The 27792-nt window shown below is 43.7% G+C and overlaps 2 protein-coding genes across 8 annotated transcripts in view; one reads left to right on the forward strand and one right to left on the reverse strand.

Annotated features, from left to right (window-relative positions):
* The first annotated feature begins 454 nt into the window (after positions 1-454).
* NF2 (NF2, moesin-ezrin-radixin like (MERLIN) tumor suppressor) lies at positions 455-21596 on the forward strand. 5 transcript variants are annotated; one of them, XM_060785279.2, is made up of 18 exons: positions 455-544; positions 2684-2929; positions 5163-5288; positions 6608-6730; positions 6939-7022; positions 11200-11268; positions 11384-11466; positions 11577-11652; positions 12056-12190; positions 12778-12852; positions 12946-13059; positions 13679-13801; positions 13999-14216; positions 14785-14890; positions 15897-16030; positions 16332-16491; positions 17963-18014; positions 19737-21596. In XM_060785279.2, exons 1-17 carry the CDS (start codon positions 485-487, stop codon positions 17996-17998), a joined length of 1968 nt encoding a protein of 655 aa, XP_060641262.2. In that variant the 5' UTR covers positions 455-484; the 3' UTR covers positions 17999-18014; positions 19737-21596. The 5 variants fall into 5 exon arrangements, with proteins under 5 accessions (XP_060641262.2, XP_060641263.2, XP_060641260.2 ...); XM_060785280.2 differs by having other exon boundaries at positions 15900-16030; XM_060785277.2 differs by lacking the exon at positions 17963-18014.
* Positions 21597-23629: 2033 nt separating this feature from the next.
* Positions 23630-27792, reverse strand: part of CIDEC (cell death inducing DFFA like effector c) — an 81675-nt gene continuing 77512 nt past the window's right edge. For all 3 annotated transcript variants that reach the window (XM_067473334.1, XM_060785275.2, XM_060785274.2), the window contains exons 3-6: positions 27452-27572; positions 27213-27362; positions 26748-26935; positions 23630-24726 (exon numbers count right to left, since the gene is read on the reverse strand). In XM_067473334.1, the coding sequence (XP_067329435.1) occupies positions 24567-24726; positions 26748-26935; positions 27213-27362; positions 27452-27572 (619 nt within the window). In that variant the 3' untranslated portion in view covers positions 23630-24566. The remainder of the gene's footprint in view (positions 24727-26747; positions 26936-27212; positions 27363-27451; positions 27573-27792) is intronic.

Below are 27792 nucleotides of genomic sequence, written 5' to 3' on the forward strand. Positions count from 1 at the left end.
CTCAAGAGGGGCGGGGCCGCGAGGCCTTGCTTTAGCAACAAACGTCATTCGGCCTTTCTTCCTCGAGGGGGCGCTCTTTCCCAGCCAGCCAATTACAATGGCCTTTATGGAGAGGGCGGGTCTTTGGGGGCCAAATGGCAGGCGAACGCACCAATCGGAACACTCATTACCCTTTCCCTTTAAGACAGACATCTAACACTTCGGGTTTCGTTTGAAAAGCCGAGGGGGAAAGAGTTGCTTTCCATTTTCCCGCCTCGCAAATGGCGCCTCGTTTTTCTATCGGCACCCGGAAGTATAACACATAAGCCATCTCGTAGGCACCTCTATGTCTCCTTAAAATAGGATTCCAAAAGAAAAGAATTGCCCGCTCCGCCTCTTCGGGGGCGTGGCCTATTTTCCCTCCACAACCAATAGCAAACGACGAGGAGAGGCAACCACTAGGCAGCGTTGGGCCTCAACCCCGCCTCCTGAGGGGGCGTGGCCAATGCCAACCAATCGGGAGCGGGAGAGACGAGGAGTGGCAGCTCCGGCTCCGGCGGCGGAGGTGAGGGCCGATTTCTTTTCCTTCGGGGGGGCTGTTCCCCCTTCCCTCCCCCCGCGCTTTCAGGGGGCTGTTCCGTATACCCCCCCGCACCCCTGATTTCCCCCCTTTCCTTCCGTTTTTACCCCAAAACATGAGGGAAACGGCTTTCGTAGGCCTCCCTTCCCCCTCATCTCCTCTTAAGATTGGAAAAAAGCCGTTTATGCCCCATAAGTGGCCTTTTTTGAATCAATCAATAGATAATCGATATTTATTATATCCTCGAAGGAAAAGAAACTCTTCCCTCCCCCCATTTTCCCTATAAAGCTTTCTTTGTTAATAAACCAAGCCAGAGTTTGGCTCCTCCCTCTTCCAATCCTCCCTAAAACTATTCCAATCGATCCACTGATTGATCCCTTGTCCTAACTCTTCAATACGAATCATAGGACAAGGGTCTCCCAATACAAAACACTTTTTCAGTCAGTTGATGAATCAGTCAATGGATGGACTGATCAATTGATTGATTGATGGATTGATCAATTAATCAGTTAATGGACGGATTGATCAATGATCCCATTCATTTCCCTCATAGGACAAGAAAGACACTTCTTTACCCCAAGTCTCCCAAAAAAATCCCAATAAGTATCTCTTTCAATCAATTAATCAATCAATCGATTAATTGATCCATTGTCCCACCCATCCCTGGAGAACCATTGAACACAGGGGCGGCTCAACCCATTACGCAAAGTAAGCATTTGCAGTATAGTTGATTTTCCCAGGGGCGCTCTTGGGGGAAAATAGACCTTGACATATGCAAGTTGTAGTTACTGGGATGTATAGTTCACCTACAATCAAAGAGCATTCTGCACTCCACCAATGATGGAATTGAACCAAATATGGCACACAGAACTCCCACGACAAACAGAAAATATATATCAGTGATTGGCTGGGGTGCCACAATACTGTTTGCTTACCATTGAAAATTACCTAGGGCCGCCTCTGATTGAACAAGAAATTAAAACCTTTGTCACGATAATAACTCGTCTTTCAATCAGTCACTCCAATATAAACCAATGCTTCTAAACCAACTGACTGATCGATCGATCAGGAATCCCATCCATCCGTTCAGAGCCATAAAGACTATAGAAAGCTTTCTCAACCTCAATAATAACCTCTCTTTCTATCAATCAGTCCAACATAGCCTCTCGTTTCACCAAGGCCCCTGCATCGATCGATTGTCTTATCCCTTTGTTAAGAATTATAGGACAATAGAAACCCTCCCAATCAAAACCATCTTATCAATCAAACCATCCAATGTAGCCCCTTCCTCTACTAATATTTCCCCAAACTCTTAATTGATTGATCGATCGATTAATAATGAATTGATCAATCATTGTATCTAGCTGTTAAGAACCAATATAGCACCTTGCTCTCCCCCTCCCCCAAATCCTCTAAATCACTCAGACAACTCGGCAGTCAGTCAATCTGCCTATAAATCGATTGGTCAGATCAATTGATTAATTGATCAATTGTCCCCTCCATTCTTTAAGAACCATCAGAGAATAGAAACACTCCTTTCCTCCAATTCTTCCATTTAAATCATTCAACCCGCCAATCAATCAGTCTCTGAATTGATTAATTGATATATTGATCAATCAATCAATGTATTGATTGATCAGTTCAGAGACTGATTGATCAACTGAGCGATCATCCCAAGCATCCTTTAAAAACCATAGGACACTATTCTTCTTTCTCCAATAGCACCTCACTTCAAATCATTCAACCGGCCAATTAATCATCCAATCAATCATAGATCCATTTGTAGATTGATGGATGAATCAATCAATCTATACATCGATCAGTCGATTGTTCAAGTAATCCCATCTGTTCATTAAAAAGCATAGGTTAATAGAACCCCCCCCCCCATAAAAACCTCTCTTTGAATTAATATATCCAGCGTAGCCCCTCCTTCCGCCAATATTCCGAAATCATTCAGTCAATTGATCAACAACTGAGCAATTATTAGTCTAATCCATCTACTCAGAATATAATGCCTTTTCCCCCAAAACCTACAGATCGAAACATCTCTTTAAGCCAGTCAACCAGTCAATCAATCAATCAACTTCTACACTGATCATTTTGTCCGTCTTTTGAGATGTCCAGGGCCGGATAAAGCCTTCTTTGCCTCAACCCTCTGCCCATTCCAATGGATCTTTTGGGGGGCCCTTTGGCTGCCCCCCCTTGGCGCACTTGACTTTCCGGTGGGGCCAACTAGATCTCCCAGAGGCCCTGAAGATGGCCGGCGCCATCGCCTCCCGGATGAGCTTCAGCTCCTTGAAGAGAAAGCAGCCCAAGACCTTCACCGTCCGCATCGTCACCATGGAGGCCGAGATGGAGTTCAACTGCGAGGTGAGCCGGGATTTGTAGTGTGGCCTTGGGCCAGGATTGGGTTCTGTACAGGAAAGGGCCCAAGGACACTGTTGCATGGGTGCCCTTGGACATCATCTGAACGGCTGTGACTCAGTGCTGCAGGATCCTGGGAGTAGCCCTTTGTTTTTGGGATGTATAGTGCAGCCATATATAATTTCTGTACAGGAAATGGCTGGAATAACGACGAGGGTTCTTGTGCGAGAAATCTCCAGGATGGCCTAAGCCTAATGGCATTATGGGATTTGTCGTTGGGCAAGGCTGCAAAAAATTATTATTTATTTATTTGCTACATTTGTATACCACCTCTCTCAGCCTGCAGGTGACTCTAGGTCTTGGGAAACTACAACTCCCAGGGCCTTGTAGCATTACAGTGGCACTCAACTGTATTCTAGCAGTGTCAATGGCACCCTTGGACTACGGTAGTGATAGTATTCCAAGGGGCTTTGAGGCCAGAAAAGCCTCCAAAAACCAGACAGTCTCCATGTTACAAACACCTGACTAGTTAAGAACAGGGGTGCTGCAAAGCAAAACCATATATATATAGAGAGAGAGAGAGAGAGAGAGAGAGAGAGAGAGGTTGGATAGATCTTAGCTGCCTTGAGTCTCCATGGGGAGAAAGGTGGGATATAAATAAAGATTTACACATATATAGACACACACACACGTATATGTATATGTGTATATTTGGCTGGAGTTCCCCTTAAAAAATGGATGTGTTCTGACTTACATACAAATTCCACTTAAGAACAAACCTAAAGAGCCTATCTTGTTCAAAGCAACAAAGGGAAGGCAATTGCTGATAGAGTACGACTCCAATATCTGGACAATGTCCAATGGAATATGTCCCCTTAAGGCATTTTCTAGGTCCTCCATTCCGCCTCTATGGTCTTCCTGTGCAGGACATCCTTCATTTTTGCATTTATCAGTAATTTCAGTAGGTTTTGCTCTGATCTGTGGTTTCATTTGTCTCTTTCTGGCTAAATATGTCACCTCCCTCTAGGCATTTTCTTGGTCCTCCAGCACAATTCTGTGATATTCCTGCACAGGAAGTCCTTTCTTCATTTCCCCAATTCACATATCCACACAAAGTCTGGCCCACAGTACTCCACCTTGGTTCAGATGAGACACATATTGCCGGCTCTTTGGACAGCAGAAATAGCTTTTCATTTCAAAGTCATGATTGCTTCATCGCGCCGCAGAAGTAGATTAAAATTGTGTTGTGCGGCGGAGCTACATGGCTTTTTTTGTGTAGTCTTTGGTGGAATAAATGGAAGGGAAACTCGCAAACCCCTCTGTTATCTTCTAAAATACTTGGGCGCATTTACTAGTAGCATTTTTGCGCTGTCCCATCATATGTCCTCTCTAGTCATTTTCTAGGTCCTCCATGTCTACGTCTAAGTCTTGTCCTCTATGGTTGTCCAGTATTTCAGTAGGGTCCTCTATTATCCATAGCTTCATTTATTCAAAATACTGTACATCCTCTCTAGGCATTTTCTAGGCCGTCCATTGTGACTCTATGGTATTCTTGTGCCAGAAATCCTTAATTTCAATAGGGATTTCTGGGTAAAGGACACTCAACCTGGTGTATAACAAACATCCAACATCCAGTTTCTATCCCAGAAATGCGAGTATTTCCCAAAAATTTCATTTGTGAAATGTGTTTTCCCCCAAATTGTGAGTATTTCTCCTTATTAAGAGCCTTTGGTTTGTGACGCATTTGTTAATAAGGAACGAGTGCCTACTAATAGATCAAAAGTGGCTCATTCTGCTAAAATGATGCATTAAAAGCACTCATAAATGGCAAGTGTCATCACGTTTGCCATTTATGAGTGCTTTTAATGCATCATTTTGGCAGAATGAGCCTTACCTTCTTGTGAGTGCTTTTAATACACAGTGATTAATGATCTTTGTGAAGTGTCATCACACTTCACAAAGATCATTAATCACTGTCCAGTGGAATAGCATCCCCACAGTCATCTCATTTATAAGGAGGTCATCCATGTAGTTCAGATGCATCTTAACAAGATAAAGCTAGCGGAATATCCTGTGTATGGTATGTATGCTATGTGTCTCCCCGAAGTTCCCATAGAGACATGCTTGCAAATTCATCTCGGTATTTCCATAGAGTCCACAGGAAATGACCCTAGACCCCTCTCTAGGAATGTTCTAGGTCTTCCAGCAGGACTTCCTAACCCTTGGTTTTCTGCCGCAGGTCAAATGGAAAGGGAAGGACCTCTTTGACCTTGTCTGCCGAACACTGGGGCTCCGCGAGACATGGTTCTTTGGGCTGCAGTACATGATCAAGGACACCATGGCTTGGCTCAAAATGGATAAGAAGGTAAGGACGAGGCACTTGACCATTTGTTTTTATGGATCTGAATGTTCATTCACTACCTGTGTCAGGTATGAGACCAACAAATGAGACACGCGGCTAGAGAGAGACTGAGGATCCTTAGTCTCTCTCCAGACTGACATCTTTATCTCGTTTCCTGTCTCGTCTGTTTGTTTGTTACTTGTATCATTTATGATCCTCAAAAATGCAAAGAGTTTGAGGATCTATGAAATGGTGAGAATTGAATTGTAACGCTCAGTGTGCATCTTTACATTTTACTGTTCCATGGATCGTCAGCCTTTCTCCAGCCTCTTGTCTCATTTGTTCGTGTCTTGTGTCATGTGTGATACCCTAGACCGGAGAGAGACTGGGGAGTGGTGTGACCTGAATAGTAGTGTTCAGTGTGAATCCACACTTCTCACCAGTTCATAGATCCCCAGTCCCTCTCCAGCTTCACGTCTTGTTCGTTTGTTACTTGTATATATATGATACTCAAGAATGGGGAGAGACGGGGATCTATGAAGTGGTGTGAATCCAAGTGTAGAGTTCGGTGTGAATCCACATTTCCCACCATTTCCTCTCTCCAGCCCCATATATCCAACCTTGTATCTTGTTCACTAATTTGTTATATTTGTTATGTCAAATATGATACAGTATTTCAGACAGGAGAGGGATTGAGGATCTATGAAATGGTGAGAATCGAATAGCATGAATCCTCATGTCCGACTGTTTCACGAATCCTCAGTCTCTCTCTAGCCTCATGTCTCATCCATTCGTTACTTATGTCAAATATGATACAGTATTTCAGACAGGAGAGGGATTGAGGATCTATGAAATGGTGAGAATCGAATAGCATGAATCCTCATGTCCGACTGTTTCACGAATCCTCAGTCTCTCTCTAGCCTCATGTCTCATCCATTCGTTACTTATGTCAAATATGATACAGTATTTCAGACAGGAGAGGGATTGAGGATCTATGAAATGGTGAGAATCAAATAGCATGAGTCCTCATAGAATCATAGAATCAAAGAGTTGGAAGAGACCTCATGGGCCATCCAGTCCAACCCCATTCTGCCAAGAAGCAGGAATATTGCATTCAAAACACCCCTGACAGATGGCCATGCAACCTCTGTTTAAAAGCTTCCAAAGAAGGAGCCTCCACCACACTCCGGGGCAGAGAGTTACACTGCTGAACGTTGCACGGATCCTCAGTCTCTCTCCAGCTTCGTGTCTCATTTATTGGGTACTTATGTCAAATATGATATTTGAGACAGGAGAGAGACTGAAGATCTATGAAATACTGTGAATCCATGCCAATTTTGCAGGTCTTGGACCACGATGTCCCGAAGGAGGAGCCAGTCACGTTCCACTTCCTGGCCAAGTTTTACCCAGAGAATGCAGAGGAGGAACTGGTCCAGGAAATCACGCAACACTTATTCTTTCTTCAGGTACGTAGAGAATGACAGTCTCCATCTTTGGAGATCTCCAAACAGAGCTCAGGTGGGCATCTTTCAGGAATGATGGAATGTGGTTGACTAGCTGAACCTTGGAGGGTTGCTTCCAACTTTAGGATTCTGGGAAGGCTGGGAGTTGTAGTCCAAAGCTGTCCCTGTTAAATCCGGCACATGAAAGGTAGACTTCTTGTTCTTCTTGCAGGTCAAGAAGCAGATTTTAGACGAGAAGATCTACTGTCCTCCTGAAGCTTCCGTCCTTCTCGCTTCTTACGCAGTTCAAGCCAAGGTAAGCTCGAAATTATCATCTGAATTCTCTTTTTCTTCCACTTTTGATCCATACTAGACCTTAGTTTTTGTTTCTTTGACATTCCAAGTGCTGTGGTGTCAAATTAGGATTTATGAATTTGGAAAGAAAGAAAGGTGAGATGTATATGAGGGGAAGGCAGGAAGGGATGAACAAGCGATGTTGTCATGGAGAAATTGTGAGGTAACTCCACTTTCAGAACTGGAAAGGGGAGGAAGTAGGCCTTCTTCTCAAAGTTGGAGAAGGGAAAAAGTAAGTCTCAGAGCTGGAGAAGGGAGAAAGTAGGCCTCCTTAGAGCTGGAGAAGGGCGGAAGTAGGCCTTCTTCTCAGAGCTGGAGAAGGGAGAAAGTAGGCCCACTCTCAGAGCAGGAGAAGGGAGGAAGTAGGCCTTCTCAAAGTTTGAGAAGGGAGGAAGTAATTTTTAAATGGATATTTTATCATTGAATTTTATAAGTCTGACTTGGCCACGGTGGTACACGCTCTGGTCACATCCCGCCTTGACTACTGCAACGCTCTCTACGTGGGGCTGCCCTTGAAGACGGCCCGGAAGCTTCAGCTGGTTCAGCGCGCGGCAGCCATGTTGCTAACTGGAGCGGGTGGCAGGGAGCATACAATGCCCTTGTTGTCCCAGCTCCATTGGCTGCCGATTTGCTACCGGACCCAATTTAAGGTGCTGGTTTTGGCCTACAAAGCCCTAAACGGTTCCGGCCCAAAATACCTTTCGGACCGCATCTTGGCCTACGAGCCCACGAGGACCTTGAGATCGTCTGGGGAGGCCCTTCTCTCGATCCCGCCTGCCTCACAGGCACGTCTGGCGGGGACGAGGGAGAGGGCCTTCTCGGTGGTGGCCCCCCGGCTGTGGAACACTCTCCCTGCAGACATCAGACAGGCGCCCTCCCTCATGTCCTTCCGAAAAAGCCTCAAGACATGGCTGTTCGAGAAGGCATTTATTTAAGTGCTATAACAATGTGGTAAAGATGACTGGAATGGAACAAGGAATATGAGATTGGTTATGATTCTACTATGAGACGAAGCGGATTTTTAGTGTAGTTTTGTAATTGTTATGTAGTTTATATGTTGTTGTAATTGCTTCTTGTAAATTGTCTTTACATGTGTGTACACCGCCATGAGTCGCCCTAAAGGGCTGAGAATGGCGGTTAATAAATGCATCAAATAAATAATAAATAAATAAATAATTTAATGTGTTAATTAATGTTTAACTAGTGTTATATTGTTTTGTTGTATATGTTGGCATCAAATTGTTGCTGGTTGTAAGCTGCCCTGAGTTCTTCTCAGAGCTGGAGAAGGGAAAAGTAGGCCCACTCTCAGAGCTGGAGAAGGGAGGAAGTAGGCCTTCTCAAAGTTGGAGAAGCAGGAAAGTAGACCCACTTTCAGAGCTGGAGAGGGGAGGAATTAGGCCTTCTTCTCGGAGCTGGTGAAGGGATGAAGTAGATTTTCTTCTCAAAGCTGGAGAAGGGATAATGTAGGCAGGCAGATGTCCCAATGACACCTTGGAAACATCAGTAGATATGCTAGTAATGTATAAAGTGCAAGAAAACCACAGGCCTATGAAAAAAGACAATAGCAGTGTTCTGGATTTCATGACAGAAAATATTAAGCTTTGTGGGGTGAAGGAGGTCATTTACTACTTGGCAATGAGCCAAGTTTCAATATTTTTGCAAGAAAATTGCACAGTGCTGCTCTGAGAGAGGCACACTGGGCTGCCGTCCAACTGGTGAAGCCCTGCTGCCCACCTAGCGGATTGAAAACAGCAGTGTGAGTAGATGAATAGGGACCACATTAAGTGGGGAGGTATTTTAGGCATGGCATTTCGGAGGAAAGTTTACAAAGAAAGCTCTTTAGAAAGGAGATGAAGTGACAGCACAGCCTCCAAAAGATGCTGAATTATGAGAAAAAGCCAAAATATACCTCTATCTTTTGTCTATCTTGTCATTGTATAATTGGCATTGAAAGTTTGCTGTATTTGTGTTCTGTGATCCACCTTGAGTCCCCTTTGTGGTGAGAAGGGCGGAATAGAAGTACTTTAAATAAACGAAGCCCCGGCTTTGGCATGTCCGTCTGTGGTTGTCTGTTGGCTGCCTTTCCAAAGTTGGAGGATTGAGGGTCCAAAAGCAAGGTCTCATAAACCTCTGTTTGCCCAGCTCTATATTACATTAAGTTCCAAGACATTGCAGTTATTATGACTCTTAGTATCATTACTATGGTCTGTCTTAATTTACGATACGTACATACTACTCACATGCAAATGTGAGTAGATCAATAGGTACCGTTCCGATGGGAAGGTAACGGTGCTCCATGCAGTCATGCTGGCCACATGACCTTGGAGGTGTCTACGGACAACGCGGGCTCTTCGGCTTAGAAATGGAGATGAGCACCACACCCCAGAGTCAGACATGACTGGACTTAATGTCAGGGGACAACCTTTACCTTTACCTACATACTGTTGTATTCCAGGACAGGAAACATCTCTGTACTTAACCACTACACTCCAGTCCAATGTAAATCAGCAAAGCAGTTTATTTAAAAATATATAAAAAGCAGTTCAGCAAAAATAGTAAAAACATCCAAATGTATGAGTCTATAAGATTCAAGGTAAAATGGTTGCATGAAAAATCAGGAATGCAAAAGAATCAGGATATACAAGGCAGCATTAAATTCAATGCACAAAATTCTAAATCCTTTAAACTTGGAAGCATGGAACATGAACAACTGCAAACATGAAACTAGAATTCCCGTAGCAGGCTTGACTAGGACTCGGTAAGAGATATTGCTTCAAACTCCAATGTTGACCAGTCTGCTGAAAAATCCCTTTGGTCTCTCTAATAGAGCCATGAAATCGCTCAATTTTCCCTGGCAAACTGATAATGGCTTTTTCTCTCACAAGTGCTGTGACCTTTGGGGCGTAATGCAAAATAAACCACGTGTAGTTCCTGTTGGATCAGCCCACACACTGCCTTGCCAGGGAAAGAAAATATGCCATGCAGGTGAACAGTAAAGAACAAGTAGTTTACTCTTCTTAATTCAGAACAACATATGTACAATACGATCAGTTGCATCAACTCACTAAATGCCCTTTCATAGAGATTTAAAATGATATTTCCTTGTCCATACGAAGAAACCTTCTTTCAGCAGCCAAGAAGCAAATCATTCTGTCTCTCTCTGCTTCTCTCTTCTCTCTGACTTCTCTCTGAACACCTGCATAGCTCAATCCTGCAAAATGCAACAGTATCCAAAAGTTCCAGGCTCAGGCATCACCCCGTGCATTGCCTGACCAATCGGCTTCATGCACTTGATTTTGCAGTTGACACACACACACACTGATTGCTTGCATTCTCTAACAATCTTTGTTGAGTCTGTGAATCAGCTCAGAGTTTGCGAAACTAAGTCTCCTATCTATAAGCTCATTATCCTCTCCACCTGGCGGTTCATCCTCTGAATGATGTGACCTTCGCCTTCACTAACTGCAGAAGACACAGAAGGCTCAATTTCAGGACTTAAAATCTCATTCTGGCTCGCAGGCTCAGAAATCTCATGATCCACTTCCTCATTGACAGTAGGCACAATCAATGGCTGAATTACAACACATACATATATCTAAGACATGATTTCTGTATGCGATGTGGCCCAATTGTTCGTTTGGTTTGCAGGTGACTAGGACATCTAGAAATTGTATTTTTCCTTCAATTTCTTTTTTCATGGCAAATTGGGTGTTTAGTTGTTCATCTCCGTGGCTCCAAATGATGAATGTGTCATCCCCATATTGGAACCATACAGTGGACTTTTTTGGTGCTGTTTCTAGGGCTTGCTCCTCAAAGTGTTCAATGTAAAAAATCTGCTATGACCAGACCATTGCGAATGGAAAAACTACATCAAAGCTGATCCATTTGTCGTTGGGGTTGAGTTTAAGATTGCTGCTTTTCTCCTTAATGTAGTGTGTAGTAAGTCCAATATGGGTTTGTAGTTATGCAGCCAGAAATGTTGCCAAATCGTATGTAGGGGATCCGATGGCGCCCACAGTTAATTTGAATGAAATTAAGTCCTTCTGGATTTTTTGGAGTCCATAAAGCCTGTGAGAGAGATCTTCTGATTTGCATAATTGTTGGCTTATGTTAGGATTCTTTTTTTTTTGTCTCTGCAGTATGGAGACTACGATCCCAGTGTCCACAAACGTGGCTTTCTTGCTCAGGAGGAACTGCTTCCAAAACGGGTAAGGACTTTGTGTTTCCAGTTTGGCCTAGTTCTGACCAGTAGACTGCACTGGTCTATACTGGGAGAACCCTCCAGGTGAGCTAAATGTCTTAGTTTTGGGGTCCTCCTTCCAGGTAATAAACTTATACCAGATGACCCCAGAAATGTGGGAGGAAAGGATCACCGCTTGGTACGGTCAACATCGAGGAAGAGCCAGGTGAGATCGAGGAATGGCCACCATTTTGGATATTTGGGTGTGTTTTAGGATAAACCTTGATAGAAGGAGACTAGTTGAGTAGAGAGTCGAGATCCTTGTTTCTGTTGCAGGGATGAGGCAGAAATGGAGTACCTCAAGATCGCCCAGGACCTCGAGATGTACGGCGTCAACTATTTTGCAATTCGGGTAAGGCTCTCCAGTTTGGCCCCGAGCGTCCAATGATGGTTGGAGAAGCGTCCCCCAACTTTCCCTTGAGTGTTCAAAGATGGTTGGGTAAGGGTCCCCCTACTGCTCCAGAGTGTTGGTGGAATAGGGGTCCACCTACTTCTCTGGAAAGATGATCAAATAGGAATCTCCCTACTTCTCTGGAAAGAGGGTTGGATAGTAGGTAGGGTAGAGATCCCCCTACTTCCAAGGAGCGTCCAATGAGTGTTGGGGAAGGGTCCCCCCACCTCTACATTTTGCACTGAAGGAAAGCGGGTCAGTTGCATGACCGTATTCTCCTTTGCAGTCCATTTTGCCCTGACCCAGTTCTGCAGGAAATGATTTTATGGGGAACATATTTTTTCCCCTCTTCTTTTCCCCGTAGAATAAGAAAGGAACCGAGCTGCTGTTGGGAGTGGACGCCTTGGGTCTCCATATCTATGACCCCGAAAACAAGCTGACGCCCAAAATCTCCTTCCCGTGGAATGAGATCCGCAACGTCTCCTACAGCGATAAAGAGGTAGGCAGGAATCCCTTTTTGACAGGGATTTATTGGAACCACGACCCATTATGATTGCCATACCACCACATCTTGCCTGCGGCTAGCTTCGAGAAGGCCTGCTTTCCTCCTTCTCCAGCTCTGAGAACAAGGCCAACTTTCACCTTATTCGGTTTTGAGAAAAAGGCCTACTTCCCCCCTTCTTCAACTTTGACCATTCTCCCACTCTGAGAAATAGGCCTTGCTTTCCCCCTTCTCTAGCTCTGAGGTCAACTTTCTCTTTTCCCCAGTACTGAGAAGGCTTCTTTCTCCCTTCTCCTGCTCTGAGAAGAAGGCTTACTTTCTCCCTTCTCTAGGCTGGAGATGACCTGCCTCACAAGATCTCTATGGGATCTCTATGCTGGCCACCTGCTTTCCCCCTTCTCCAGCTCTGAGAAGAAGGCCGGTTTTCTCCTTTCTCCAGCCTCACAATATCTCACTGGGACTGCTGCCAACCTGTTTTCCCCCTTCCCCAGTTCTGAGGTTTACTTTCTCTTTTTCCCAGCTCTTAGAAGAAGGCCTGGCTTTCTCCATTCTCCATATATATGTATGTTTTTCTTCTCCTCCAGTTCACCATTAAGCCCCTGGATAAAAAGATTGATGTCTTCAAGTTCAACTCCTCCAAGCTCCGGGTCAATAAGCTGGTATGTACCAAGGCACAGAAAATGGAGGCAACACAATCTTGGATTGGGAAGGATGCCATTTCTTCTCTTTGTCTCTCTCTTCTCTTGGGACAGATCCTCCAGCTCTGCATCGGGAACCATGACTTGTTCATGAGGAGGAGGAAAGCGGACTCCTTGGAGGTACAGCAGATGAAAGCTCAGGCTCGGGAGGAGAAGGCCCGCAAGCAGGTTAGCAAACTGTTATCCAGGGTTATCCAGGCCCCAAGCAGGTTAGCAAACTGTTATCCAGGGTGTCATTTTTCCATGTCCAAAAGGCTATGTCCTCTCTAGCCATTTTCTAGGTCCTCCAACATGACTCTATGGTACTCTTGCGCAGGAAGTTCTTCATTCCACTAGAGTTCGCTTTTATCCACGATTTTATTTGTCCACGACTGATTAAATAGGTCATCTCTAGGCATTTTCTATGTCCTCCAGGGTGACTCCATAATATTCCTGCTCAGGAAGTCCTTAGTTTCGATGTTATCTGAGATCTCAGTTGTTGTTTTCTTTTTTCTATTATCAGGGGTTTCATTTATCCACTTCCGGTGAAATATGTCCTCTCTAGGCATTTTCTGGGTCCTCCAACATTTATTATTTATCAATTCCCAGCAAAGTATGTCCCCTCTAGACATTTTCTGGGTCCCGTAGTGCAACTCTATTGGATTATTGCGCAGAAAGTTCTTCGTTTTCAAAGCAAGAAGACATGTGCGAACCTAGAAGGTCCATCTTGAAAGATGTTCAAGGATGGTATCCTGAACCCTATGTCGAGAGTGGCCATCTTGATTCTCTCCCACCTTTTCTTCTGCAGATGGAACGGCAGCGTTTGGCACGAGAGAAACAAATGCGGGAAGAGGCCGAACGAACCCGAGATGAGTTGGAGCGGCGGCTGTTGCAATTAAAAGAAGAGGCGACTATGGCTAATGAAGCCTTAGTAAGTCTCTTGACATCTTGAGAAGCAAGTTTCCTTCTTGCAGGGATTTGATGTTATTTTGTAATTCAGTCTGTACGGGTTTATGGAATGAAATTGTCTTCTGTCCTTGCCTGTAGAAATGTAAGCCGATTGTGGTGAATGTTTATAGCTAGGAAGTGCTGAGCCGTTTTCTGGAGGGGATTGTTTTGCTTTCCTAGATGCGCTCAGAGGAAACAGCAGACCTGTTGGCTGAAAAGGCCCAGATCACCGAAGAGGAGGCAAAGCTCCTGGCCCAGAAGGCGGCTGAAGCAGAGCAGGAGATGCAGCGGATCAAGGCCACGGCCATTCGGACAGAGGAAGAGAAGCGACTGATGGAGCAAAAAGTCCTGGAGGCCGAGATGTTGGCGCTCAAGATGGCGGAGGAGTCTGAGCGGAGGTCAGAAGAGTGCCTGCATTTGCATTCGGGGCCTTGCGAAAACTACAAGTCTGTGCTAAAACCCCTAGATTTAGATCCAGCACTAGATTTAGGAAGCTGAAATCAACTGAACTATCATAAAGGGATACAGTAATACCCTCTCCTGCTCTGAGGAGAAGGCTGACTTTCCCCTTCTCCATCTCGAAGAAGGCCTATTTTGTCAATTCTCCAGCTGAGAAAAGGGCCTACTTTTCCCCTTCTCCTGCTCTGAAAGTAGGCCTACTTTCTTCAGCTCTGAAAAGAAGGCCTACTTTTCCCCTTCTTTAACTCTGAGAAGAAGGGCTACTTTCCTGTTTCTCCAGCTCTGAGAAGGGCTCCTTCACAATATCTCCACTGCAACAGGGCTCTATTTCTGCCTCTTTCCTTCCTTCATCCCTTCTCATACACATGTCCTCCTTCTTTCCCAGTGACATCACAGAGCACCACTGCACCTAGTATTGGGGGGGAAGGGGCGGTTGTACTGCCGGCAACTTAATTAAGAGTTAATAAAGATTTAACCCTCCCTTGTTTGTGTGGATGCTGTGTGCAGGGCAAAGGAAGCCGACCAGCTCAAGCAGGACTTGCAAGAAGCACGAGACTCAGAGCGACGAGCCAAGCAGAAGCTCCTGGAAATCACCAACAAGTCCTCCTACACAGTAAGAAGTCTCAATATGGTAGCTTTGTTCCTCCCAAGCCAGGGAAGTGGCCGTTCTCAGTTTCTAATCCATGTCTTCTCTCGCTTTGGGGTTCTGGCAGTGGCAGTCAGGATGGAAGGAAGGCCCTTTGTCTGTCTCCAAACCCCTTGTTCTCTCCCATGAGTCCAGGACAGTGGCAGTCAGGAAAGGAGGATGGTCTTCTGCCTATTTTGAGGTTTCTTCTCCCTTTGGGGACTGGGCAGTCAGATGGAAGGAAGGCCTTTTGCCTGTCTCTGAACCTCTTCTCTGCCACAGAGGCCAGGGCAGTGGCAGTCAAGAAGTGAGGAGGGACTTTTGTCTATTTTGGGGCCTTTCTCCCTCTGAAGTTGGGGCAGTGGCAGTCAGGATGGAGAAAAGTCTTTTGTCTGTCTCCAAACTTCTTATTCTTTACCATGAAGGCCAGGACAGTGGCAGCTGGTATAGAAGGAGGGTCTTTTGTCTATTTTGGGGCTTCTTCTCTCCGATCAAGGTAAAGGCAGTGGCAGTCGAGATGGAAGGAGGGTCTTTTTCTGTCCCCAAACCTTTTCTTCTTTCCCACGGAGGCCTGGGCAATGGCAGTCAGGAAGGGAGGAGGATGCTTTGTCTCTTTCTGGGATTTTATATCCCAACTGCCACTGCCCTCTCCCATGGAGGCAAAGGCAGTGGCAGTCGGGACAGAGGGAAGGCCTTTCATTCACCGTGTAGAGCTCTGTTTTTATAATGAGAAATTAGAGACTCAGGAAACCCCACCAGAAAGTTCTAATCTCATATCAGAAAATTTTATTTTCGAGCACCCCGCCGGCGACGAAAGCCCGGCTCATTAGGGACTTGGCATAGGCGCCTATAGTTTCCAGGTTAAGAGCTGTGAAAACTATCCCCAAAATAGCAAATTAAGCATCTGTACAAGAGCAGCTGATTGATGTTTCTGTGTGAGAGAAACGAGCATGTGTCAGAAATATGAAGCTTACTGAGGTTTTTTGGTTTTTAGCAGGCCATGAATGTGAGTCCCGCCGCCGCACTTCCTGCCGATTTGCCCTCTTATGGACTCATCAGCGAGAGCCTTTCCTTCGACTTCAAAGATACGGATATGAAGAGATTGTCCATGGAAATTGAGAAAGAGAAGTGAGTTGTTCTCTCTCTCGTCTCGCCACCACTCTCTCATCTCATGGAATGGATTTCGTTATACAAGGGCATTCCTGATTGGTCCCCGGGGCCCATATAATATTCAGTTTCTGTAGCTTTGGATGTTCCCCAGCTTCCGAATTGTAGATCAGGATTGTGTCAGTCATCAGCCCAGGTCAATGCAATCGTATCAGTTTCAATCTCCAGGCAGCACTTCAGGGATAATTATACAGAAATGTGTATGTTTCTGCAGAGTCGGCAAAACAAAGCGACGAATGACGGTCTCTCTCTTTGTTCCTAGGGTTGAATACATGGAGAAAAGCAAGCACCTCCAAGAACAACTGAACGAGCTGAAGACGGAAATTGAGGCGTTGAAGTTGAAGGAGCGAGAGACAGCGATGGATATCTTGCACAACGAGAGCAACGACCGGGGCAACAGCAAGCACAACACTATCAAGAAGGTATGGGAAAAGGCTGCCCTGTTGCTGAGATGCAACAACTGGGTTGGGTGGGAAGGCATTGGACTCTGTGACCCATGAGTCTCCTACCAATGGGATCATATTCCAGAGTATCTACTTGAGGGAGTCGTTCTACATTGCTCTTCAAGCCCGGTGTTTGGCGGATTCCAAGAATGTGATTCATAGACTTATCACGCCATAATCCTATAGCACTATGTCCCACTTTAATGACCATAGGACTTGTAATCCTGTGAGCCCCAAGAGCCCTGATGGATAATGAGAAATAATCCCTCTATAACAGTACAGAAACACTCAAAATGATGGACATCCAAGACTCTGACTCACACTTATCATGCCACAATGCTATAGCACAGTATACCACTTTAACTACCATTTAATGACCATGGGATTTGTAGTGGAGGGGTGGAAGAGCCATGATAGTTGATGGGGAATAATTCCTTTATAACAGTATAGAAACATTGAAAATGATGGACATCCAAGGGTCTGACTCATACACATATGACGCCACAATGCTATAGCGCTATATCCCACTTTAATTACCATTTTATTACCATGGGATTTGTAGTCCAGTGAGCCCCAAGAGTCCTGATAGTTAATGAAGGATTATAGCATTTTCACTGTAAAAAATGTTGAGAACGTTGTGATTTAAAATGTTGGACATCCAAGGCTCCGACCCATACATTTATCACACCACACTGCTATAACGCTATATACCACTTTAATTACCATTTAATGACCATGGAGTTTGTAGTTCAATGGAGTTGAAGAGGCATGATAGTTGATGAGGAATAATACATCTATAACAGTATAGAAACACTGAAAATGATGAACATCCAAGGCTCTTACTCGTACACTGTAGCGCTGTAGTGCGATACGGGATTAATGGAAGCTCTCTGCTCTTCCTTGAACTATAAATCCCAGAATCATTGGGATGTTTTCATGACAATTAAGGTGGAATAGTGTTGTTAAAATGGTATAGAGAACTGTAGGTGAAAATGGTGGACATCTAGGGCTCTGACTCGTACGCTATAGTACTATATCACACTTAATCGTCCAGAGATTCTGGAGTTTGTCACCAAGTATGCCATATTTTTTTTCTGGGACTTAGTGGATTTGGCCTTGTTAGTGCTCAGTTCCTTGTGCTATCAGACCCCCACTCCCAGAATCCACGCCCTTTGATAGGATGCTGGGAGATGTTGTTTAATGGCACCTGCATTCTCCACAATTGAGTTCTCCCACTCGGCAAAAATGATCTCCCCCTCGTATTTGGTTAGAAGTGGGCAAACAACGCTGAGGATAAAAGCCAACCCTATTGAGATGGACTTCCTGCACAGGAATATCACGGAGTCACCCTGGAGGACCTAGAAAATGCCTAGAGGGGGCATGATTTTAGAGAAACGATAGCCAACCCTATTGAAATGGAGGCCCTCTTCTGTTTGTTTTGCCGGTTTAGCCTCAAGCCCAGGGCAGAAGACCCATCTGCATTTGAGGCGCCCGAGTTGTAGGTCAGTCCAAAGCCAGTGCTTTTGTGTTTGTCTGGTGATGGTGGTGGGGGAACAATGGGCCACTAACCTCTGCATGAGCTTGCCTGCCAAGCATTTGCACCCTTGGAACCTGCACCATTGATCAAAGGGAAAATGGGAGTCTCCTTCCCCAGGATTCCAAAGACCTTGGGAAATGACAACTTCCAGGACTCCATTGCATTGAGCAAAGTGGTGTCAAATGGCATCCGTTCTACATGTAGGTGTCTCTTGTATGTAGAGAATTCCAAAGACCTTGGGAAACTACAGCTCTCCAGGACTCCAAAGACCTTGGGAAATGACAACTCTCTGACCTCCATCTCCTTGCGCTAAAGTTGTGTTAGAATGCATTCATTCCTGTATGGCCCAATGGGATTAGACTGGATGGCCCAAGTCCCATTGGATCCCATTATATTCCTGTATGGCTCAATGGAGTTGGTCTAGAGCAGGGGTCCTCAAACTAAGGCCCGGGGGCCAGATACGGCCCTCCAATATCATTTACCCGGCCCTCACTCAAGGTCAACCTAAATCTGAAAGGACTTGAAAGCACACAACAACAACACCCTTTCTCATCAGCCAAAGGCAGGCCCACACTTCCCATTAAAATACCAATAAGTTTATAATTGTTAAAATTGTTCTTTATTTTAATTATTGTATTATTTTAAGTGTTTTTTGCACTACAAATAAGATATGTGCAGTGTGCATAGGAATTCATTCATGGTATATATATATATATATATATATATATATATATATATATATTCCGACCCTCCAACAGTTTAAGGAACTATGACCTGGCCCTCTGTTTAAAAAATTTGAGGACCCCTGGTCTAGACCAGCGGTTCTTAACCTGTGGATCCCTAGATTTTTCGGCCTTCAACTCCCAGAAATCCTAACATTTGGTAAACTGTCTGGGATTTCTGGGAGTTGTAGAACAAAACACTTGGGGAACCACAGGCTGAGAGCCACTGGTCTAGATGATGCTTAGGGGTCCCCTCTTTGAACCTAAACCCATTGTATTCCTGTATGGCCGAAAGGGCTTGGCCTACATGTCCCTTGAGGGTCCCTTCTTGGAACCAAGGCCCATTGGATCCTACTGTATTCCTGTACGGCTGAAAGGTGTTGGTTTAGATGGCCCTTTGGGATCCCCTCTTGAACCTAAACCCATGGATCCCATTATATTCCTATGTGGCCCAATGGGGATGGACTAGATGGCCCCAAAACCCATTGGATTGCATTGTATTCCTGTATGGCTGTATGGAGTTGGTCTAGATGATCCTGAGATCCATTGGATTCCATTGTGTTCCTATATGGCTGAAAGGGATTATCTAGATGACTCTTAGGGATCCCATCCTGGAACCTAAACCCATTAGAATGCCTTGTATTCCTATATGGCTGAAAGGAGTTGGACTAGATGGCCCCAAGACCCATTGGATTCCATTGGATTCCTGTATGGCTCAGTGAGGTTTTTCTTGCCTCCCTCCTGCGAGTGAGTCCATTTTTTTCCCTTGAGTAGGAAAGGCAAAGGACAGCAAAGAGGTGTTGCTCAACTGCCTTCGCTTTGTTTTTTTCCAAGGGACCGTTACGCAATTCCGCGTTCGCTTTTCTTGGGAATGTTGCGCTATTCTGGATTCACTTCACAGAGATCAGTCTGAAATCACATTGAATTTCTCTGTGTTTTTTTCTCCTTCCTTTTTCTCCCCACAGCTCACCTTGCAGAGCACAAAGTCCCGAGTGGCTTTCTTCGAGGAACTCTAAAGCAAACAAGCCGGAAGAGTCGTTAACTAACCCAATGCCGGAAACAAAGCCGCCGTCTTTCCTTTTACCTCCTTTTTGTACTGTTTGTTAACCTTTGTAATAACGCATGATGACGGCGCTCCGTTTTTTGCCACCGTTTTTCCTATTTCTCTCTTCTTTTGGGAGGGAATATTATATATATATATCTATATATATTTGTACGAATTGTTCCTCTTTAAGTCCTCTCCCTTGTTTTGGGGAAATGTGAAGAATTATTCCTCCTCCATGAACTTTGTTGTATTTTATCCCTGTTTATTTGGACTTTATTGCACCAGCTTGTTCAAGGAAATGGAAATATGTTGTTGTTGCGACAAATTGTTTTCTCACACTCCAATGCAATTGGTGCTTTTGGTGAAGTTACTTATTTGGTCATTTTCTAATTGCATTATTATTGTAATTTTCCTCCGCTTGCGATATCAGTATTGCAGCAGAACGAAACTATCTTAGAAGACATAGTCGTAGAATAGCAAATTTTTTGCTATTTTGCCATTGTGTTATTCTCCTTTTTCAATCTTGCTATTTTAGCAGAAAGAAACTGCTGTACAAAAAATAGCAATTTCTTATTTTCTCTTTTACAATTGTGACATTATTTCAAATATCAGTGATGCAGCAGAAGGAAATTACAACAATGAATAGTAGTGGACCTATCGACGGCTTTTTCTTGTCAAGAAGAAGAGACAATCTGATTACATTTCAAGCACAACGCAATTATGGCGTCGCACGATCATCCCCAACCGTTCAGTGCCTTCTCCTTTTGAACTGGATAAACCCTCTATAATACAGAACCCATTTTTGTTCCAGGTTGGCGTTCAGTTTGTTAAGAAAACCATTCTCCATTTCTGATTCCCAATTCTTGTTCCAGGAAATTGGTGTTTTATAAAGAAAGAAAGAAATGATTGAGAAGGTGGAAGACGAGGAAGTAAAATTCAGGACGGTGAGAAGGTCAAATTTAAGATGATGAGAAAATTGTATCCATTAAGACAAGGTATCAAAATTCGGGAAGACAAGTAGGAAATATTCGAAAAGACGAATTAAAATTCAGGAAGACAAAAAGGCAATATTCGAGAAGACGAATCGAAATTTGGGAAACCGAGATTAAATTCAGGAAGACAAGGAGGCAAAATCTGGGAAGATGAGATGAAATTTGGTAAGATACGCAGGCAAAATTTGGAAAACAAGGCCAAATTTGGGAAGATGCGGAGCTGAAATTCAGAAAGACGAGGGAAAATCCAGGGAGATGAGGATGAAATTCGGCAAGGTGAGGAATCAAAATTTGGGAAGACAAGGCCAAATTCAGGGAAACAAAGACGCAATTTGGGAAGGCGAGTAGGCGAAATGTGAGAAAACGGCTATCACATTTTTGCGTCACAGCACCCCTGATCCATCATTCTTTCCTTGAGAAAGCAATGTTCAGGAAAACTGCGATCCCTTTTGTAAAGCAATGCCCTCAATGCACAATATTTCCCCCAAATAAACCTTGTTTATTTTTCTAAATTGTGTTATTAACAAAATCCAGAAACTTGGGGTTTTTTTGGGGGGGGGGGTCTTTTTAAAACAGGCCATGCATCCCCCCCTCCCCAATCAAACATCTCATTTGACTTTTCTGTGAATTAGTGAAGACCAGAGAAAATAAAATAACACAGAAAAGGCCCGTTTTGTAAAACTGACAGTCAGGTGGGTGTCTGCCAAGAGATTGAACTGAGGACACCTTTTTCTTCCCTGAATTTTTCTGGTATATTTTGATCATTAAAGTATAGTATATAAAGTAAAGGATGTCTCTGTGTTACATACAATACCTTGTCGAGCTCAGGCTTCCCCGTTCAGAATATTGTGTAAGGGGGTTTCACCACATTTTCCAGCTGCGGGCTACAAGCCAAAGCTGCCACAAATCCCTTCTGATCCCTTTTTTACCTTGTTAATGGTGAAGTTCCCTTGTCTCCTCACTTCCCTCATCTGACTTCCCTCATCTTCTTGCTCCCCTCATCTCCTCGCTCCCCCCTTGTTATCTCAAAACTGGGAGATTAAAATGCCTAGAGGGGACATGGTGGACTGGACATGGGTAAAGGAAACTATGGGTAATACCAATCCTATTGAAATGAGGGACCTTCTGCATGGGAATACCTTGGAGTTGCATTGGAAGACCTAGAAAATGTTTAGAGAGGAACATATTGGATGAGACATGGGTAAATGAAGTTGGGATAATAATGATCTTAGATGTCTTGTCGTGTCTCCAACTCTATGATTCTGTGACTTCCTGTGCAGGGATAACAGAGTCATGCTGGAGGGCCAAGAAAATTGGTAAATGAAATGATAGACAATAGTCTTATCGAAATGAAGGACTTCTGAGCCCAATAATACCATAGTCCTGTGTTAGAGGACCTAGAAAATGCCTAGAGGAGACATAGTTGGTCTGAAATGAATCAAAACCAGAGATAATAACTGAAATGTGGGGCTTCCTGCGCAGGACAGGGGCGGCTCAACCCATTATGCAAAGTAAGCATTTGCAGTATAATTAATTTTGCCCAGGGGCGCTCTTGGGGGAAAATAGACCCTGACATATGCGAGTTGTAGTTACTAGGATGTATAGTTCACCTACAATCAAAGAGCATTCTGAACTCCACCAATGATGGAATTGAACCAAATATGGCACACAGAACTCCCACGATGAACAGAAAATATATATCAGTGATTGGTTGGGGGCAAAATACTGTTTGCTTACTGTTGAAAATTACCTAGGGCCACCTCTGGCGCAGGAATACCATAGAGTTGTGATGGAGAACTTAGGAAATGTCTAGAGAGGACCTATTTTGTCAGGTGTAGAGAAAAGGGAGAGACTGGGGAAGGGGTGATGGCCAAAGCTTTGGTTTTCAACTTATTAGTTGAAAACTTGACCAGAGAAAGCCATTCAGTTGATCCAATTGGTCCAGAACGCCTCTAATTGGGTCCAGACCATTGGAATCTGGAGGATTTCCAGCCCCTGAAAGATGGTTGGATTTCAGAGAGAAGTTGAAGGCAAAGTTCAAGTGAAAATGCATCCTACATATCAGATGTTTACATTATGACTCATAACAGTAGCAAAATTAGTTATAAAGTAGCAACGAAAATGCTGCTTTAACTGTTTTTAATTTGCTTTAGGTGTTATATTGTTATGTTGTGTTTTGAGGCCTTGGCCTTTGTAAGCTGCATCGAGTCCTTCGGGAGATGCTAGCGGGGTACAAATAAAGTTAATAATAATAATAATAATAATAATAACAACAACATGAAGAACTGTATTAAGGGGTCGCGGCATAAGAAAGGTTGGGAAAACTGTTAGATTGTATTCTTAGTATACTGTATTACACTAAAATATTATCAATATTATGTGCATATATAACAATATTAGTATTATATTGTATTAGTATTATATTGTATTATAATATGATCAAGATTCTATTATATATATATATTATTAGCATAGCACATTAGTATTATATATTACTATATTGTACTACACTACAATATTATTTGTAATATTACATGTAATATATAATTATTTTATTATTATATATTATATTGTACTATATTATTATACCACAATATATATCATACACTACCAGTATATTATACTATTAGTATTATATATTGTACTATATCATAAGTTGTAGTATATATTAATATTGTATATAATGTATTAGCATTGTTACATTTTGCCTCATTTCTGGTTTCAATTGGGAAAATAGTCCAGGAATATTTAAAGCAAGGCCAGCTTTAACAACATTCGCCACTTTGAGGAAGGAGTAAAATAATAATATCAAAACACAACATGGTTTAACAAATTGGACTTTTATTCATATGTATAGATACAGATATTTACAAGACATTCACAGTTCCAAATACAGGCAGGCATGGGAATCCTAACAAATCCATGGATCCCTACTGTGCAGGCCTGGGCCAACTTGGGCCACAATTCCTACCGGCTATTAGGAATTGTGGGGGTTGCAGTCCAAAACACCTGGAGGAAGGGCCCAAGTTGGCCCATACCTGGTCAAGAACCTAGAAAGTCAAGAGCAACTTCCATTTTTAGGCCATCATCTTCAAAGCTCTTTTCCAACACTATAACTCCATGCTACAAGGATGATGGGATTTGTAGTCCTCAAGACTTGGGAAAAACTACAAACCCCATTATCCCTATAGCATTGAGTCAAACTGCAGACCTTAGAGAGAACTAAAAACCCTATCACCCATGTATCCTTGAGTAAAACGACAGGCTTTTGGGGGAACTACAAATCCCATCATCCATGTAGCATTGAGTAAAAGTGCAGGCCTTTGGGGAAAACAACAAACCCCACCATCCATATAGCATTGAGTGAAACTGCAGACCATTGGGGAACTACAAATCCCATTATCTGTGTAGCATTGAGTTAAAGTGCGGGGGTGAAAGACCTTTGAGGGAAAACTAGAAATCCCATTATCCATGTAGCACTGAGTAAAACTGCAGGCCTTTGTGGGACTAGAAACTTTATCATCAATGTATCATTGAGTAAAATGGCAGGCTTTTGGGGGGAAACTACAAATCCCATCATCCATGTAGAATTGAGTGAAACTGCAGGCAAACAACCTTTGGGGGAACCACAAACCACGTCATCTGTGTAGCATGGAGTAAAATAGCTGTAAAACGTAACTGCAAGTAAAACAGCAGGCCTGCTATGGTGTGCCCCAAGAGCTGATCAATCAAGCTATGGCCATCAAACTGGTGAATTATCACAGGAGCATCCTCCGAAGTGATGGGCAGCGCAGCGCCACCTCCTCCTCTGCTTTCTCCTCCTCTGTGGCATCCAGCAATTGTTTCACATAACAGGAAGTGCCCAGCAAAACGTGGCCAGTGGCCTGCATGGTGAACAGCGCCCAGCGGAGAGCTTCCCTGCATTGCAAAGGAGACAGAGAGAGGGAGAGATGATCACCTTCACTATGGACCATGCTCCCATAAGTAACAAACTACCTATTGCTGGACCAGGCTGGGGATAATAACATCGTAATAATAATAAATAATTAAATAATATATAAATACTAGCTGTTCCCTGCCACGCGTTGCTGTGGTCCAGTCTGTGTATATGTGTTTTGTGTGTATGTGTGTGTATATATTTGTGTATATGTGTGTTTGCGTGTGTGTGTGTGTATATATATATATATATATATATATATATATATATATGTGTGTGTGTGTGTGTGTGGGGGGGGGGGGGGGAGTTGTGCATGCGTTGTAATGTAATTTTTGGGTTTTTGGCTTTTTAAGTCTCTTCTGCTGCGTTTTCCAGTGTTTTTATGAGTGATGGTCACTCGTTGGCCTGATAAGTGTATTGTGTCCACATTTTATGTCAATTCGTCCAGTGGGTTTTGAGTTACGTTAATCCCACACACGAACATTACATTTTTATTTATATAGATTAAGGGGGAACTGCTTTGAATTATTAATTACATCTAGAAATTCCCAGAGAAAAGGAGGCCCAAAGGGTCTCAAAATAATGCTGAAATTTAAAAGCACCCAAAAATCCTAATGTCAAGAGCAACTTGACATTAGGATTGGGGAACTGGATGGGATGGCTCACGAGGTCTCTTCCAACTCTATGATTCTAATGTCTCTAAGGCAGTTTTTAACAGTCTCTCTCTTTGAAGGACACAGTGTTCATCTAACTGATAAGGCGCTTGATGATTTTGTATAATGTTTTTAAAATGATTTTACTGTTTAATTGTAATTTTACTGTGTAGATGTTGTTAGCATCATTTGATGCTTATGTGAGGCCGGACTGAGTCCCCTTATGGGGAGAAGGGTGGGGTAGAAATGTACGAAATAAATACATAAAATAAATTGGAACAGAAAGAAGTGAAACTCCTCTGTTTCCCTGGGTCTTATCCCATTCCTATATTCTGTTTCATCGCTCTGAACTACAATGGACAATAGAGTACTTGTTAAAATAGCAACAGAATGTAACTCTGCTTACTCAATAATATTTCTACCTATTGCAAATAACGTGTGATTTTGGAAAGCAAAAATGTAAGCTTTGTTTAGTGTGCGCATGTCAGAAAAAGTTTATATCAAGCCGGCACACCTGATTTGAGCGTGAGAGTTGATTTTTCCAGCAGGAGCTAGGCTGTCATCATACTCTTGGCTAGCAGTAAACTTTCTTAAAATCATAATCTACTATTAGTCTGCTTTCTTCAAACAAATTTCTAGTGACCCCAACATGATCTGGGCCAGGTGAGTTGAATCGAAACACAGTCATTGTAGCAACAGAACGATAGAACAAATATAACAGGCAGAAATAGCATACGCAATATATCAATCATAGCAATCATCACAAAGGTAGCAAGAGAATAACATACATCCCGAAGACAACAACCAAAGTATAACAAATTGAACAGATGTAACCGTCTGAAGTGTAATACTTAACACAGCCACTGCAATAGCAATGTAATAACCGTAAATTATCGTAATCTGCACGGATGCACATGTAAACAGAATAAGAAGTATCGCTGTAATCGCCCTAAGTGTAATAATACCACAGTTGGAATACATATATAAATATAACAATCAAATATATTTATATACTATGAAATATACAGTAATAATTTATATACTATAAAATATATAGTAATAGGGAAAATGGTTGACAACAGAGTTGTGCTGGAGGACCCTCAAAATGCCTAGAGAGAGCACAAGTCTAGCTTTTCTAAGTCAATTTCCTACAGAAAAGCATCTCTGGACATTTTCTAAGACCTCTTACTTGACTTTTAATGACAGCATCCTAGAGAATTGCATCTCTAGGCATTTCCTCGGTCCTCCGGCTGACTCTCTAGTCACCTTCCACTGGAAGCATGCCATAGATTCACTCTGGAAAATCAATAAAATGTCTAGAGAGGGCCTTTTCTTTTTGGTTGACTGACCTCATCATCCTCTTGGCCCCGTAGCATTGCATGTCATAGGACATACTGTATGTCCCGTAGAGTGTCGTCTTGATGTTCAAGCAGCCAATGAGGTCCTGAGGGTTGGTCTTGTAGAGGTCAAAGGTCAGCCGGGCCACGTCAATCCGGTGCCGGGGCTTCTGGGAAAGAGCAAGCCGGTAGCCAGGCGTCTGAGACAGAAAAGGAAGCAAAACCATCGAGTTGAAAAGGACAGAGATGTCCTAGAGAGAACATCCCCATTGGCATTGGTAGGCGACCATGGGGTTAAACTGGAGAACCAAAAGATTCCTAGCTAGAAGACTTCTCTAGGTGGCCATCAGATTGAGTGGGAGGATCTCAAGGGAGTGAGAGAATACTCCTCTAGGCTCATGGAGACCCGGCAGATGGTCTGTGGCCTCCTTGCTTAAAGGTGTAGTCCCCTCTTCAGAGGAGGCAATGGCCACCCACCTTCTCCGGTCGCCATTCCTGCCCTTTGGCCAGGGCCATGAGCACCGCTCCTTCCTCCAGCGTCTGGAAGAACTCCTCCGTCTCTACACTGGTGCCATCCTCCTCCAAGACGAGGTGGGCTTCCCCGGCAAGGGCCCAGGTGTGACGCACCTGAGGAGACAAAATGGCCTTTAGAGGCGGGACCTGGGGGTGGCCCAGCCCTTGAATGGCCTCCCTCCCTCCTTCCCTCCCAGGCTCACCTTCTCCTGGAGGTCCCTCAGGCTCTCGGCCACTATTCCTTTGCGCACTGAGCGCTCACGGTTGGTCACCCGGAAAGGGCGGGGCCTCGGCGGAGAAGGAGGAGCCCCTGCCAAGACGCACCTGAGACAGGAGAAGAGGAGCTGTCAATGGAGGACCCTTCCACACTGCCCTCTATGCCAGGATCCGATCCCAGACTATCTGGCAGTGGAGACTCACATAATCCAGTTTACACATGTCAGTATAAAACGGCTTTTGATGTTTGAGTTAAAACAGCAATCAGTTTGAGCATGCCTATGAGTAAGAGATTGCAGTAGCTTAAAGAGTTAAAGCTCTAGAGGGG

The sequence above is a fragment of the Anolis sagrei genome, chromosome X, assembly GCF_037176765.1.
Source record: "Anolis sagrei isolate rAnoSag1 chromosome X, rAnoSag1.mat, whole genome shotgun sequence".
In the NCBI taxonomy this organism is placed as follows: Eukaryota; Metazoa; Chordata; class Lepidosauria; order Squamata; family Dactyloidae; genus Anolis; species Anolis sagrei.

Bases quoted from the DNA above. Each gene is read 5' to 3' on its own strand.
- NF2 (XM_060785277.2), top strand. From the start codon at position 485: ATGCCAACCAATCGGGAGCGGGAGAGACGAGGAGTGGCAGCTCCGGCT. The intron at 545-2,683 runs GTGAGGGCCGAT...TGAGATGTCCAG, and splicing joins CTCCGGCTCCGGCGGCGGAG to GGCCGGATAAAGCCTTCTTT. The intron at 2,930-5,162 runs GTGAGCCGGGAT...TTTCTGCCGCAG, and splicing joins AGATGGAGTTCAACTGCGAG to GTCAAATGGAAAGGGAAGGA.